Source organism: Macrobrachium nipponense, chromosome 21, assembly GCF_015104395.2.
Source record: "Macrobrachium nipponense isolate FS-2020 chromosome 21, ASM1510439v2, whole genome shotgun sequence".
Lineage (NCBI taxonomy): Eukaryota > Metazoa > Arthropoda > Malacostraca > Decapoda > Palaemonidae > Macrobrachium > Macrobrachium nipponense.
In genome coordinates this window covers 53,032,341-53,049,840 of record NC_087212.1, presented here as the reverse complement: position 1 = coordinate 53,049,840, position 17,500 = coordinate 53,032,341, and the positions used below count along the sequence as shown (strand labels likewise).

Genomic DNA, 17,500 nt, shown 5'->3' with positions numbered 1-17,500 from the left:
CTACTGAGGCTAGAGGGCTGCAAATTGGAATGTCCATCATCCACTCTCCAATCATCAAACGCACCAAACTGCAGCCCTCTAGTCTCAGTACTTTTTATTTGACTTGATTTTACTTAAGGCTAAATTTAGTCAGACAGCGCTACAGATAGCAACAACACAGGCCACCACCGGATCGTGGCTGACTTTCATGGGCCACAGCTAAGAGTTTTAAGGGTTTTGGCTGTGGCCACCACCGGATAGGAAAATTAATTGGGCCAAAGAAAGTTCGGAACTCTTTTTACTTGTTTTTATCTTTCAACGGACTCGCGCATGGGTTGGGTCAATTATGTGTGTGTGTGTGATTATATAACTGAATCACGAAAATATGGAATATTGATGAATATATAAATAAAGACAATATCCACGAAGGAAAGGGAAACGATGTAGTTCTACAATGCCTTTCGATTTCCTGTAATTTACTCAGTATGCTAAGGAGAGGACAAGAGGTCGAAAGGCCTCTCAGACCTCCATCGTTTCTCTTTCCTTCGCGTATTTTGTCTTTATACATATATATATATATATATATATATATATATATATATATATATATATATATAGTGCGTAAGTGTGCTCATTCAAACAATGGACCCGTTTCCCTTCGACATTGGCTCTATTTGGCCCTTAGAACACCAGTTGATCTAGCTGCAAATGAGGGCCAAAGTAACTGTAGTAGAGGAAAGGGCTGGGAACCAGAGGGTCTTATCCCTATGGCACAAATCCCTCTAAAAGGGAGAAAAGTGTATGCTTCTAGAATATATATATATATATATATATATATATATATATATATATATATATATATATATATATATATTATACTAGAAGTTATGTCTGTTATTCAATCACAGCCAAACGGCTGGTCCAATGGGCATGAAATTTGGCCGGATTATAGTGGGGACCCCTAAGACGGTTTATAATGGGGTTTCATCCTACCTCCCGCCCAATCCCTCCCAAGGGGGTGGGGGTGAGAAGGGATTCCCTAAAACGGAGCTAGTTACCCCATGAAACGGCGCTGGTTATGTCCGTAGACTTAGTTCCTTTACGAATTTATCATACATAATAGTTAAAAAACACTAGCGAGTTACTTACATGAAGCAGGAGATGAATATGCTTTTAGTAAGGATTGATAAATTGCTAGTATATATATATGGACCTAACCAGAGGGTTACATACCTAGTAGAAGGTCGACTGAGGTGCATCGCAGCCAAGGATAAGGAAATAGATCTAACATCTCTATCTCAAAATTCTTGCTTAAAACCAAATGGGATGCACCTTTCGAAGCCTCATTCTCCATAAGAATAAGACTTGAAATAGTAATTATTTAGACAAACAGGGAGATGCTAAAACAGAATAGCATTATGGAGAGATATAAAACCAAATATCTCCCAGATATGCAACACTGGGCAGGTCTTTCTCTGCCCTTTACTAAAATAACCTACTCTTGGGCGTTGATGATAAACGCCTTCTGGGAGAATTTAGTTCTTCTTGAAAAAACGTACATTTACAGTTATCTATATGAGCGCATAAATCTACTCTCCCTCATTTGCCTTTCTAATTTTGTTATTATTTACCTGTAATTGAGTAAATTTCTATTCTTGTTGCAAATTGTCATTATTTCATTCATGGATATTCTGCTCTGTGGGTTTCTGTTTTGCTTGATTTAAATGTGATCTGATATAATAATAATAATAATAATAATAATAATAATAATAATAATAATAATAATAATAATAATAATAAAGGGAAATATCCTCTCACACCTCAAAATTTTCATCTTTTGAGGCCATGATAGAACACTCCGTTGCACTGAACAAAATAGGCATTGCTTCATCAGAGTTGTGCAGACGAATAAGAACTTGAATGGCTTTCATATATATGATAACAAAGGAGAGAAAACATAGGCAACTAGAACTGTAAAGTCTTTGAATAACGATGATCTACAGTTGTAGTGAGCTATAGCAAAAGCAAAATCTAAGAGGATCTCAATTTTCCTGCTCTCAAACACTTACCGCAGTTTCTTTCATCAGCACCGTCTGGACAATCCATAACCATATCGCAACGATGAACGAGGTCTATACATGTCTCATCACACTGGAACTCGTTGGGTAAGCAACCTGTAAGTAAAAAAAAATAATACCGACTTTAATATCAAGGGCTCTCTCTCTCATTATATGTGTGTGTATATATATATATATATATATATATATATATATATATATATATATATATATATATATCGTGAATGTGGGCCCTGTAAGTAAAAAAAAAAATACCGACTTTAATATCAAGGGCTCTCTCTCTCTCTCTCTCTCATTATATGTGTATATTATATTATATATATATTATATAGATAATATATATATATATATTTATATACATATATCGTGAATATGGGTCCGACATTACACGAGTAGTTAGTAGTTAGTGTCGAGGATAATTAGCGATCAAACCCATAAGATTCTCCCAGAACCTACCCTCCATAGGTTCGGTTAATAGATACGGGCTAATTGAACGAACATCCAATAATTACTAGTAGTGTATAAATCGATCCTGTTTATTGTCTGGTGTAATTTACTACGGGCTGCTCCAGCGCATGAGGCCCAAACAAGTTACAAAGCTGGCATCATAACAGCAACTTTCCAAGCAAATTATTCACAGAGTATCTTGCAGAACGTAACCGAAGTATACGTTGTTTTCCAGTTATCTTATATTTTGCTTACATGGGTATGTGTGAGAGGTTAAAATAAATATTATGTATATATTCCGGACTAAGGACGCACCCACCATCAGGAGTGAGTACCAGTGTGGGAGCACTCGATCATCGTCTTTTTTATGGATACCAAACCCTATGAAGGATACCTGGTTTAGTGTTGAACAATAAAATTAGTTATATATATACATATATATATATATATATATATATATATATATATATATATATATATATATATATAAAATTCTAATAGCCACAATGCCCTCTTATCTTCTCGAATTCTTTAGTTTTTTTTTTTGATACGCTCGTCACTACAAAGCCTGAAGATCCAAGTTCAAAGAAATATTTGAAAGAAATTGTGATGTCCGTTTCCCGGTACCGGACATCACAATATCTTCAAAATATTACTTTGAACTTGGATCTTCAAGCTTTGTAGTGACAAGCGTATCCAAAAAAAGAGTAAAGAATTCAAGAAGTTAAGGGGGCATTATGGCTATTAGAATTTCATCTGTATCTGGTAAAACTGACCAGTAGATTCTACATTATATATGTATGTGTATATATATATATATATATATATATATATATATATATACATATATAATCTATATATACACACATAGTACATATATGTACATATAGTGTCCGAGTTGAGTTCATTAGTTTATCATTATCAACTGAAGGTCCGCAGACATGTATCAAAGATACTACCTGGTAACAATTTAATAAAAACTGAAAGAATGGATTAATAGAAAATAATTTCTTAAAAATACCAGCGTTTCTGGCCGTTATCTCGGCGTAATTTAAGACCCTCTCAATTATCGGCGAGGAGAGACAATGAACGTGCCAATTCACGATAGTCATAGTTTCATTCATTTCAAGAGAGAGTTTTCGAGTGACCGAAAAATCCCACCATTGCATTGGTGGAAAAACAGAAATTGCACTCACGCACCCAGTTACCAAATGATCAATGTGCAAACATACAGCGTACAATTTCGTTCACGAGAAGCGTCATGAATTTTAATTCCTTCAGAGCACAAATGAATTAACAATGGGGATAAAAACCACCAATGTCCCCCTAATCAGGAAAGGAGACACCTTTCGAAATAATGGCGAAAGCTTGCCTGTTGCTTTAAAAGAAACTCATTAACTATTGAGTAACCCCGTCTACTTACTAACGGTTTCGGGTCGCAGCTGGTGCTAACAAAAGCGAGGCGTTTCATGTTTCAGGCTATTCCAGCGCACGTTTGGGAAGATCGGAATGCCCACTCCCTTGCTTCTTGGTATTGGATGTCGTTCATTCGACTCCTTTTGCTGCTCCGACGGCTTCTCTCGGTTCACTAACGTTGTTCTTGATTCTTGCTGATATTATTATTGTAAAGAATGGTCCCAGTTATCAGTGCCATCATGATAGTTCTTCAAAGGGATAAAACGTCGAAAAATGTTTAAGTAATACTAAAGAAAATAAATGTATTGCAAATATTATTGTCATCCTGTGGGACAGGGAGCGTATAAACGAAATAAGAAATATAAAATAAAATACATGGGAAATGCACATTGTTGTCACTGTCATCGTAACATATTATTCAAGGTATATTTTAAGTAAATGAAAATGATAAAAATATAAGAAACTTTTTTTTTTTTTTTTTTTTTTTTTTTTTTTTTTTTTTTTTTTTTTTTTTTTTTTTTTTTGTGGAAGCTGCCTCTCTTGATTTCAAAAGTTTGTCATTTACCGCCGTACGTACTTCTGTCATTATTGCAGGGGACATCAGATATTCTTTGTGGATCGCAAATACTGTTTTGGTAAATAAAGAATCTTACATTTCTATAAAAACACCGAAAGAAACAGCAGGAGTTCCGTTCTAAGGGGAATTACTACAACGAGAGAAGGGAGAGAATGAAACTAAGAAAATCTCAAATTCAGAATAACCATAAGTTTTATATAAAACGATGAGGGAAGTAACACACTTTTCACCCATTTTCGATCACGGAGTGGAACAATGAAAATAATCTCACTGGACCAACTCTTGGGAAGCATATGTGGGCTGTACTTCGGAACAGCCAAATTTTCCCAGCATGTAGGTTTCAGTGATTATCGCCAGACTACCTAAGGGCAGAAATAATAATTCGTGAGACTGAAATTAACAATTTGAACAAATCCCGTCCACTCGTTCCTTTGTTATCTAGCTAGAACTCGCACACCCACAGCAAGAGGTGAAGACATTAAATGTACAGGAATTACTCTTATCACACTTTAAACCCCATTACGGACAGCAGGTAGTACAGAAACAATACTGAGTAGTATGGAATAAGTATGAGAGGGAGATAGAAAATCAAGTTATATAAATGACGACAAATAAGATAACATGGTAAGATAAGTAAATAACAAACAATGAAGTGAGGCACAGCTCGGCTTTCTCAGTAAAAATATATTTGTAACGAGTCTATATTTCAGTAATTGCATCAATTCAATCACAGAATTAAGGAAATCATTCAACAATTTGGTTACAAAATAAAACTTCTATAATATCAACATACTTCTGAACTACACCATAGCCAGTTTGAATGGTTCAACAGCAATATTACCGTTGTCATCCAAAATTTAATGTCATTGACGAAGTGAAAAACAGCACTCACACATGCAACTGATAAATTCATAAACAAACGGAGGTTTTAATTTGTGCCAATAACTGACCGATATCTTTAAGAACGAACTTGCCCTTTGTTGTAGCTCTTTACTGAAAAAAACTGATAGTTATGGCCAGCTCAAATCGCCTGCCACGAGGAAAACTTTCGGTTAATCAGCGTTTCCTGATCGCAAGTGTATACCCGAGAAAGAGAGAGAGAGAGAGAGGAGGAGAGAGAGAGACGAGAGGAGAGATAGAGAGAGAGAGAGGAGAGAGCGGGGGGGGTGGGGGGGGGGGGGGGGGGGCCAAGCGGAGCCTGACTCAATTAAATCAAAAGCGAACTTTCTTAGGTAGGTTCCGGAGTGGTGAAACTATAACCGCACCAGACTTGGGTATCAAATTACTAACTTCTCAAATAGAGCTAATGGACCACAGCATTAATGTTCTAAAGTAAGATGTTGGGTACTGGTACACTTTGACCAAGTGTTATGACCTTTGCTTTATATTTCTTGATGCATATAAGAATTGGCTTCTTATTCTAGAATAAAATAACAGAACATATAAATGAATATATAGGTAAACTGTGTACTTTTCACCATAAAATGACATGGATGGTTAGCTCTGCAGAGCAAAATCTACTCTCGACTGGGTTTTAATTTCCATTTGGAGCTGAAATGTTCCCAGCAAAGCTTGGAAAACATATCTACACTTATCATTAATGATCAAGAATTAGAATTTCTGTTGATGAATTGTTAAAAGAGGGTACAGCAATTCATTTGTAAAAACACAAATAAGTGTTCTCTTCTACTAACAAAGAAAATGAAGAAAAAAGTCTGTGCAACACTTATCACTCCCTGCTTAGTATTTTCAAAAGAAATGATAAATCATTGTTTTATACCTAATACGCTCTGCATCATTCAGGCCTTCTAATGCGCGATCAAAGGAGCGAACCATGATTCCTGATACAGGAGTTGTATATTTGCTTATTATCTCAACTTTACTTCGTTCCCTGGCGATTTCTACATAGATAATATTCACTGATAATTCATTGACGGATACTTTCCGTGGGCAGTGCATACTTACACTATTTACATGGACCAAAATTCATGTTAGCGGAGACGTTTCGAGTTCAGAGCTGCAATAACTTCATATCGCTGTGAAGCCAATAACAGCAACGACAATAATAATAATAATAATAATAATAATAATAATAATAATAATAATAATAATAATAATAATAATAATAATGAACCAAACAAAAACTTCTTTCAGTTTTCTTCTGAAGATTGAAAAAGAAACCCACAAATTCAATTTGTAACTTGTTTACTTCTAAGTATTTACATTTAGTTTTACTCCACACTCGAGTACTTTCAGGCCCTTCTGTGGCTCATTCTCAAGAGACGTTAGCCTGGGTCAAGGCCCAGCAGTCTTCTGGAACTTCTTCTCGTTGTGCTGTTATTTATGCGATGGCTGTTCTGGTTTTCTTGAGAGTTGCCAATCCCCTCTTGTCGCTCTGATATCCTGAGCTGATGGTCAATAGGATTCACCCTTGTGGTAAGGGTGTGGTCACCGAAAGTCTGTTGGGCAGGAAACCTAATCTCCAGGTCAGCAGGGTCAATCTTAGCTTCTTTTAATATCAAAGCTCGGCTTATGGGATCTTCTGAGGTAAAACCTTTGTTTCCTTCAATTACTTTAATCTCTCTGATAAGTGCACCTTCTACTACCCTCCTGTGGCTAATTTTGTTGCTTTTGTATATAAGCCTACTGTTTTTAATCCATCCTATGGTCATTTTCCCAACAATGTCTAGCTATAGCACTCCCCTGAGAGTTAAGCTGTACTGCCCTTCTATGTTCTTGGACTCTAGTCCTTATTCCCCTACCTGATTCCCCCACATATCTGTCTCCACAATTATTGCAATTGATTATGTATACCCCCGCTACATCATCTGTATTACTGTCTTCTCCTTCCAATTTATTTTTACATACTTTGTTTTTTAAGGTATTATCAAAGGTATATACAAATTTATATTGACTTTCTTTCATTTTTGAAGTGATTTGTTTCATTTTAGGCATAAAAGGGAGGGCAACTATTTTCTTGTTTATGTGAATGTCCCTAACTTAAAACTGCAAGGATGGTGGAGATACGTGGATGATATTTTTGCTATTCTGAAAGGGGATGGAAATAAAATAGAAACTTTTCTAGATGAGCTCAATAAGTTTGATAACAATATCCAGTTCACTTTAGAGAAAAGTAACAATAATAAACTGCCCTTTTTAGACATACTCATAGAAAGAAAAGAAACAGGATATGAATTCAGCACATATAGAAAGCCCACACATACAAACTCATATATTCATTTCTTCTCTTTTCATAGTCATGATATAAAAATAGGGGTTCTAACAGGTTTATTTCTTAGGGCAATGAGAACGTGTGACCCTTGCAAGATAGAGCAAGAAATAAATTACATCGATAAAAGCTTCGATGCATTAGCATACCCGGAATGGTTCACAAGGGCACTCAACCAAAGCTAGAAAAATATTTACAGAGCGAATGTAGAGAGTACATGGAATAAAGAAAACAAGAAAATAGTTGCCCTCCCTTTTATGCCTAAAATGAAACAAATCACTTCAAAAATGAAAGAAAGTCAATATAAATTTGTATATACCTTTTATAATACCTTAAAAAACAAAGTATGTAAAAATAAATTGGAAGGAGTAATTAATCCTAAATTACCCTACTTTTATGGTCTTCCCAAAACTCACAAAGACAATCTTCCATTCAGACCCATCGTTTCATGCGCCGGAGCTTTCAATTACAAAAAAAAAAATTTCTAAATGGTTAGCTGGCCTCCTTTCTCCTTTTTTAGGCACTTTTTCTCCCAGTCACATCAAACATTCGGAAGACTTTTGTCACAAATTCAGAGAAGCACATATACCACTTCACAACATAAAACTTTTAAGCCTTGACGTAGACTCCCTATTCACAAAAGTACCAGTACAGGACGTTCTTCAGTTTTTAAGGGAAAAATTATCCCCCTATTCAGATCATTTCCCTTTGGCACTTGACAAAATAATAAAGTTAGTTGAATTATGTGCATCTAATAACGTATTTTCATTCGGGGAATCATTCTACAAGCAAAAATTCGGGTGTAGTATGGGTAGTCCTTTAAGTCCTATTTTAGCCAATCTGTACATGGAATACTTTGAAACTACAGTAATAAATGCAATAAAACCCAAAAACATGCTGTGGATGAGATACGTGGATGACATACTAACATTTTGGGATAATAAGTGGGGTAATTTTAATGAATTCCTCTCAAAATTAAACGCATTAGTGCCCAGCATCAAATTTAAAGTTGAATGGGAAACAGACAACAAAATTCCTTTTCTTGATGTTTTAATAATCAGAGACACGACAGAATACAAATTTACCATATACAGAAAACCAACGTTCTCACTCTCATATATTCACTACTTTAGCTATCATGACAATACTATCAAGACAGGTGTAGCTAGCAACCTATTCTTAAGAGCCTTACGAATTTGTTCCCCAGATTTCCTGGAAAAAGAATTTGAACTAATTCGCAAGCAACTTTCATCTTTAAAGTATCCTGACCATATAATTGAGAAAGCAATTCAAAAAGCAAACGTAATTTTCTACCGACCCCCTAAAGACAAGACCAGAGACACACCCAACAATAAAATAAAAATTCCCCACCTGGAGACGATTAAGAGAGTAACTCACACCCTTGGAATCCAACCCTTTTGCATTTACCTACCCCAAATACCTTAGCCAAATCCCTGATTAACGTCCAACAAAAGACATCTCCCAAAGACTCTGGGGTATATGAGATCCCATGCCAGGACTGTGACCAATCTTACATCGGATTTACAGGTAAATCACTTCCCAGAGATTAATACAACACAAACGGTCAGTTAGGTATGGACAACAGAACTCGGCTATTTTCAACCATATAAATGAACATAACCATAGAATAAACTGGAATATGTCACATGTAATTTATAGCAGCAACTGCCGGTACAAGAGTCAAATGATGGAATCGGCCTTAATAGAGAAGCAGGTAATGAACATCTCAAAAGGGAATTGGATATCAGATATCGTCGACGCAGTGTTCATTCAACCAACGCTTAAGAAGATTAAAGGAAGATTATCAGCGGGGGTGACCTAAATTGGCTACTTGTGGACGAATCTCTTGGTAATAAATACCCCACCTTTTCTGTAAACTTTTCTCATCATATACCTGAAGAGAGAGGACAGCAGTCTCTGAAATATAGTACTTTTCTCTCTACATTTTGGTGTTTTTAGGGCTCCTTTTATTAGATGGAATTCTGTTGTTACAGAACATTTTTACCAGTCATGTATATATATATATACACAAACACACACACACACACACACACACACACACACACATATATATATATATATATATATTCTTATAATGTAAGTTTTGTAATGCAATTATGATTTTGGTAAAATGATTAATTCCCCTTAGAAATTGTGTATAATATTGTGAAATGTATATTTTTGTGTTCAGATTCCCATTTACAGATAACATATTTAAGTAGTGAGAAATTTCATTTTTTAAACATACATAAGCCAAAGAGAGAAAAAAGTAGTGTAAGAGGCGCAAAGAGAGAGTGCTTTGTCCGAGCAGAGATTGCTGTTACCCAACCCCTTGAAAATAGATGAGTTGAGTTAATTTTTATCGTCCTAAGCGGTCCCATGACAAACGCAGGGGACCTATTCATCCACAACGTCTCGAAATTATACACTCAACCACACCCAATCACTCTGATACGCATATTTATGCATATAAAACTATTCATTCCATTCCGAGACTTTGCTGCGAGTGTTAGGATGTTATGCCTGTCTCTCTCTCTCGCGAGACTGTTTCACTACCGTAATGTAACTCATGTTTTCATATAAATTGTTCACCCGATATTACTAGCTCTGTATACTTTCCTAGTAATATATATGTTGTTTGTGGAATCTGACCATAGTGTTATTATTATTATTATTTTTTATTGTAACAGGCCTTTCTTTTTGAGTGAGAAGTTGCAACTGCATATGAAGGTAATTTACAAATATTTTGAAGTGTACTTCGAGGTTTTTATTTTACATTGTTTGGATAAATTCATTATTTTTTTGCATTTTTCTTTTGATTTGTTCTTTTGACATGCACATTTTATATGCTTAATGTTTGTGCTGTCAATAGTTTTTTTGCTTTTCATATTATACATTGTGTTTTTGCATTCTCTTAATTTTGCTTAATTAGTCTGAATAATTTTTAATTGTATAATTGTACCGTTTTCCTCAAATGAATCAGAACCAGGGAAATACTTAAATTAAAATTGTTGAAGTAGTGATGTCCTTTAATTAAGATTACTTCACATCTATTTTAATGAACTTAGACTGATTGTTTTCTTGACTGTTAAGTTCTATAAGGGATCACTGTTACCTTTAGAGTATTCAGTCGTTTGGTATTTGTGATGAAGGGTCAGGTGTCTGGCTGAAGTGATGTAATCAATAACAGAGTGCGTGATTAAACTGTGCCCCAAGTAAAAAAGGTGTTCCAGACCCAGGGATGAAATAAAAGAGTCACTTGCTCTAACAAGTACAAATGGCAAGTGTAGTAACCAGATGCTAGGCACTTTGGGTTAACAAGTATTAATGGTGTCCAGACCCAGATCTTTGGCTACTTCCCCCCATGTATTCATGGTGCCCAGACCCAGATACTCTTTGGCCATTTCGTCACAACATATATATATATATATATATATATATATATATATATATATATATATGAATAACTTGATCACGAAGTATATAAAATATGATGCTATGTATAAATAAAGGTTTTTTGCCACGCAGGAAAAAATGAAAAAGCGAGATAGCCAAGTACTTTCGGTCCTGTTCGGACCCTTTACTGAGGCAAACTGATTTTACAGAGGACAACATAGTCAAAAGAAGGCTTAATATCCAAACTGACACTACAAGATTAGCAATAAGGGCGATTTCACTCTACAGAAAGGAGGAAACACCTGAGGGTAGCCACTTCTTGGGGGACACACACAGTAAACAAGTTATTCTTCCAGAAAACAGTACATTTTGAAAAAACACGGAAGCATATACAATTTAATATCATGAAATTTACACAAATTTTCCCAAAAAATTATTATTAATGAAAAGACGAAAGAAAATATAAATATATATATCGAGCAAGAGAAAGAGGGAGAGAGAATATCGAACCAGAGAGAGAGAGAGAGAGAGAGAGAGAGAGAGAGAGAGAGAGAGAGAGAGAGAGAGAGAGAGAGAGAGAGAGAAATAATAACTATATACATGTGGGACTAATTTATTAGTAGTTCATTTATCTTAAGGTCCTTCATAAACATCTTACAAATATATGGGTCCAAATGGTACATTCCCAGACTAAGATTTAGGTTGTTTTTATTAGTGATTTGTATAATTGCCGATTCCAGTAAATTTCTTGAAACATAATCATTAGATCTAGCAATTACCGAGGCATCACCCCAATTAATACAATGAGATTTTTCACTCAGATGGATAAACAATGCATTTGAAGTCTGGGCTGTTCTAACTGAATACATATGCTGCTTAATACGTACACATAAATTTTTATTTGACTGACCAACGTAAAACGATGGGCAATCCTTACAAGGAATTTTGTAAATGTTGTTGTTATTTGTTACGGGACTATTCTTAATTAGCATATCTTTAATGGTATTGTTATAGGAGAGAACACTACATAACATTAAACGAATTTAAATATTGATTTTATGGTTTCAAATCCACGAAAGTAAGGTAAGCTAAGTACATTTTTAGGCATATCTTTTTCATTAATAGCAACACTATAAAACTTTTTGTGATCTTTTTGATAACATAAATCAATTAAATGAGGTGGGTAGCAGAGATCATTTCATATCTTTTTTATGCATTCTATTTCTTGGTCAAGATATTGTGGACTCGTGATACGCAAAGCGCGTACTAACATAGAAGAACAAATTGAAATTTTAATATTAAGATGGTGGCCAGAATAAAAATGTACATATGTTAAATTATTTGTGGGTTTTCTATAAATACTGAATTTGCGTTGGAAAGATTCTCTATGTATTAATACATCTAGGAAAGGCATGACATTGTTATTTTCGATTTCAACAGTGAATTTTATGGATGGCACTAAATTATTCAATTTAGACAGTAAATCATTTACATCGATACCAACAGGTAAGACTACTAAGATATCATTGACATATCGGTACCATTTTAAGGGGACAAGTGTGATATTCGGGAGATGTTGTCTCTAAAAAAATTCCATATATAAGTTTGAAAGGAGAGGTGATAAAGGGTTACCCATGGCCATACCAAACATTTGTTGGTAATATTCTCCATTAAAAATAAATCTGCAATAACAAATACATAACTTAATCAAGGAAATTATGTGACTAACGGACATAGGCAATTCATGCAGTACAAGTTCATTACTTAAATATTCTAGCACAGAGTCAACAAATATTTGGTATGGCCATGGGTAACCCTGTATCACCTCTCCTGTCAAACTTATATATGGAATTTTTTGAGAGACAACACCTCCCGAATATCACACTTGTCCCCTTAAAATGGTACCGATATGTCAATGATATCTTAGTAGTCTTACCTGTTGGTATCGATGTAAATGATTTACTGTGTCTAAATTGAATAATTTAGTGCCATCCATAAAATTCACTGTTGAAATCGAAAATAACAATGTCATCCCTTTCCTAGATGTATTAATACATAGAGAATCTTTCCAACGCAAATTCAGTATTTATAGAAAACCCACAAATAATTTAACATATGTACATTTTTATTCTGGCCACCATCTTAATATTAAAATTTCAATTTTTTCTTCTATGTTAGTACGCGCTTTGCGTATCACGAGTCCACAATATCTTGACCAAGAAATAGAATACATAAAAAAGATAGGAAACGATCTCTGCTACCCACCTCATTTAATTGATTTATGTTATCAAAAAGCTCACAAAAAGTTTTAGTGTTGCTATTAATGAAAAAGATATGCCTAAAAATGTACTTAGCTCACCTTACTTTCGTGGATTTGAAACCATAAAATCAATATTTAAATCGTTTAATGTTAATGTAGTGTTCTCTTATAACAATACCATTAAAGATATGCTAATTAAGAATAGTCCCGTAACAAATAACAACCTCATTTACAAAATTCCTTGTAAAGATTGCCCATCGTTTACGTTGGTCAGTCAAGTAAAAATTTATGTGTACGTATTAAGCAGCATATGTATTCAGTTAGAACAGCCCAGACTTCAAATGCATTGTTTATCCATCTTAGTGAAAAATCTCATTGTATTAATTGGGGTGATACCTCGGTAATTGCTAGATCTAATGATTATGTTTCAAGAAATTTACTGGAATCGGCAATTATACAAATCACTAATAAAAACAACCTAAATCTCAGTCTGTGAATGTACCATTTGGACCCATATATTTGTAAGATGTTTATGAAGGACCTTAAAATAAATGAACTACTAATAAATTAGTCCCACATGTATAGTTATTATTTCTCTCTCTCTCTCTCTCTCTCTCTCTCTCTCTCTCTCTCTCTCTCTCTCTCTGGTTCGATATTCTCTCTCCCTCTTTCTCTTGCTCGATATATATATATTTATATTTTCTTTCGTCTTTTCATTAATAATAATTTTTTGGGAAAATTTGTGTAAATTTCATGATATTAAATTGTATATGCTTCCGTGTTTTTTTCAAAATGTACTGTTTTCTGGAAGAATAACTTGTTTACTGTGTGTGTCCCCCAAGAAGTGGCTACCCTCAGGTGTTTCCTCCTTTCTGTAGAGTGAAATCGCCCTTATTGCTAATATTGTAGTGTCAGTTTGGATATTAAGCCTTCTTTTGACTATGTTGTCCTCTGTAAAATCAGTTTGCCTCAGTAAAGGGTCCGAACAGGACCGAAAGTACTTGGCTATCTCGCTTTTTCATTTTTTCCTTCGTGGCAAAAAACTTTATTTATATTGTATATATATATATATATATATATATATATATATATATATATATATATATATATATATATATATATATTATATATATATATATATATATATATATATATATATATATATTTGTGTGTGTGCGTGTGAGAGTATTTATGCATATATACACACATACATATAATATATTTATATATGCATGTCTGTGTTTATATGTGTGACATAACGAAGATTAGTTTTCAAAATTCTGTTTATTTTTTCAGATATAAGGAACATATCTGATACATTGTTACTTAATTAAAAAAAGGACATATAAGTAATTATACAACACAAGATATATACATAATTATACAGCAATGTATATTATAAACCATTTGCTAAAATTCTCAACTGTAACCAAAATTCGATACGCATCTTTCCTGTTACCCCAGATTCATGACTGAAAAGCATGCTGCCTGAAAGTAATTTTTATGCAACTCGCATCTCATTCTTTTTTACATTCCTTTATCTCCTGACCATGCAGGATGAAAAAAACACCAAATGGTAGAAACAACTGCCATTGAGAAATTCCATTTAAAATTAATCCTAGCTCACGTTGCCGGAAGCAATCTTATAAAATGCAGGCACGTACACACACACACAGAGATATCCATATATACTAATTATATAAACGATATATATATATATATATATATATACATATATATATATATTATATATATATATATATATATATATATATATATCTGTACCTATCTATGTATGTGTGTGCGTGTATGACCACGTCCAATTAATCTTTGTCGCATGGTTTCCTACTTGAGCATGTCCTAATCAAGTCAACTCTTCTAGTTGACTTGATTGCGCATCACAAAGCAAAATGAAAATTAAACAAGAAAATGTCATACTTTTCCTAGATACCTGTTCATTTATTTTCCTGAATTTCAAGAAGCAAAAATTTTTGATTTTTTTTTTAAGGAACATGTTTCTAAAGAATTCTCTGAATAAATAGCACTTAATAAATTAAAAATTCAAGACGTAACAAAATAATCTAATAGCTTTTGGACTAATTTTAAAGGCAGGTTGATGTTAATGCTATGCTATTCCATTTACAAATTAAAATATAATGTCTCTCAGTACTTAAATTAATAAGACTGCAAGGGTTATTGACTATCATGTTTCAGATGCGGTATAATAAAACGTGTGACTGTTCAATAAACAGAATGAACTATTGCCACTATCTTATCATATGCTTAGAAAGGAATTTGGGAATCTGCACAGTTGTTATCCTTACTCGGGTAGGAATGCATTGTTGCCGAACATAAACAGTGTTTACTGAACGTTTTGCAATCTACTTTAATCTTTGCTGTACACTTCAATTATGTCCCATATAAGCAAAGTTTCTGTCTCTTCGAATACTCATCCTCTCAAAATCAGAGTAATGAACATGTACTCTTCAAAACTAATCGGGTCATATAAAAAACAGAGCGCCTCAGTGGCGTGGTTGGTTTGGTGTTTGCTTCTCACCTCGGTGGTCGCGGGTTCGATTCTCGAGAGATGTGTATTTCTGGTGATAGAAGTTCACTCTGGACGTGGTTCAGAAGTCACGTAAAGCCGTTGGTCCCGTTGCTGAATAACCACTGGTTCCTTGCAACGTAAAAAGACCATGCAAACAAACAAACAAACATATCAAAAACAAAAGTCTCTACCAATTAGCTTAGAGAGGTATAATGAGACTAAATGACTGGGTAATAAATGGGAATGTTCAATAAAATTTAATGTACATATCTTTGGTTGAGAAACCTTTCACGAAAACACATCCTACTAGAAACAGAGAGAGAGAGAGAGAGAGAGAGAGAGAGAGAGAGAGTGGAAAATGCTGTAAAAGCACATAATAGTTCCCAATACGCCACATTGTTTAACTTTCCAAAAGGATTTCTTTTCTTACTTGCCTACTCCTACTTACGTTCTTGATCGTAACAAACAATATGCGAGAAAAGGAGGTAAGAGAATAATCCTTCTCTAGTGATATAGCTAATACCAAACTCATTATCACTAAAGTTTATTCATTAGTTTAATAAGTTACACTATACATTTTGTCTTCATAAACTTGGAGCCTTTTCTTATGATGATAAAATTAGCATAAACAACTTTAAAAAGGCAAGTCGTGCAAATAATAACCATAAATTGATAACTAGACCACTCTCAACACCCGCAAAGGCCTTGCAATTATAAATAACTCAACTGTCCTCAGTTAAGACAGGCTTCTATTATTCAGTATCTTTGAATACGATTACAAAATCTATTGTGAATTCCGTAATGAAATCAGTCATGAAATCTCCACTGACATCCACCAAAAATGGACTTTTGGGGACCTCAGTTTGGCACATCGATTCCAATGTTAAGTCCTGTGAAGGCACGCTTTCATCATAGTGTATTTCAACAAATATCTCGGCTGAGCGAATTTTAATGAAATATACCTGGGTGACTTTGTCCGGATAACAATTTTTGTCGAAGGCAGATGAATATTTGGCCTAGTTTCTGCAGAGAAAGTACTGAAACGATTTTTTTTATAACCAAGCTTCATCAGAATTCATTCAAATCGATTCAAAATCATATCACTAGGCTCCAATAACCTGTTATTAAGTAAGTAAAAGCTTTAGCAATGGAAGTAATTTCCTTCACTATAAATGTACGTCTGTAAAAAAACAATGAAAAAACTCCATGTTCTAAAGATAGATGAAATATATTTTCATAACAATACCATTCTTCCACAAAAGAATCCCCAGTAGGTAGGGTACTTATCAGCTATGAAAAGAGCTTAGAACTCATACATTAAAGATAAACATGTATATAAAATTAGAAACTTTCTGCTATAATGAGTCTCATTATTAACAACTTATGTACAGTATTTTATGGGGGATTTTTCACCTCATAAAGATGCTGAAAGTAGAAAAAAATGGGTCCCATTCCACGTGGCAAAGAAAGGAAAGGGGGAAAAAAAGTAATCGTCTTCATTAAGAGAGAGAAACTGCGATTTTTGGGTCGGTAAAGAAAAACCGCTTAT

General features: G+C 34.2%; 1 protein-coding gene across 1 annotated transcript in view; it reads right to left on the bottom strand.

Moving 5' to 3' along the window:
- Window positions 1-17,500, bottom strand: part of LOC135197478 (G-protein coupled receptor GRL101-like) — a 367,490-nt gene that overhangs the window by 293,408 nt on the left and 56,582 nt on the right. The window contains exon 5 of the mRNA XM_064224543.1: window positions 2,049-2,153. Coding sequence (XP_064080613.1) covers window positions 2,049-2,153 — 105 coding nt within the window. The remainder of the gene's footprint in view (window positions 1-2,048; window positions 2,154-17,500) is intronic.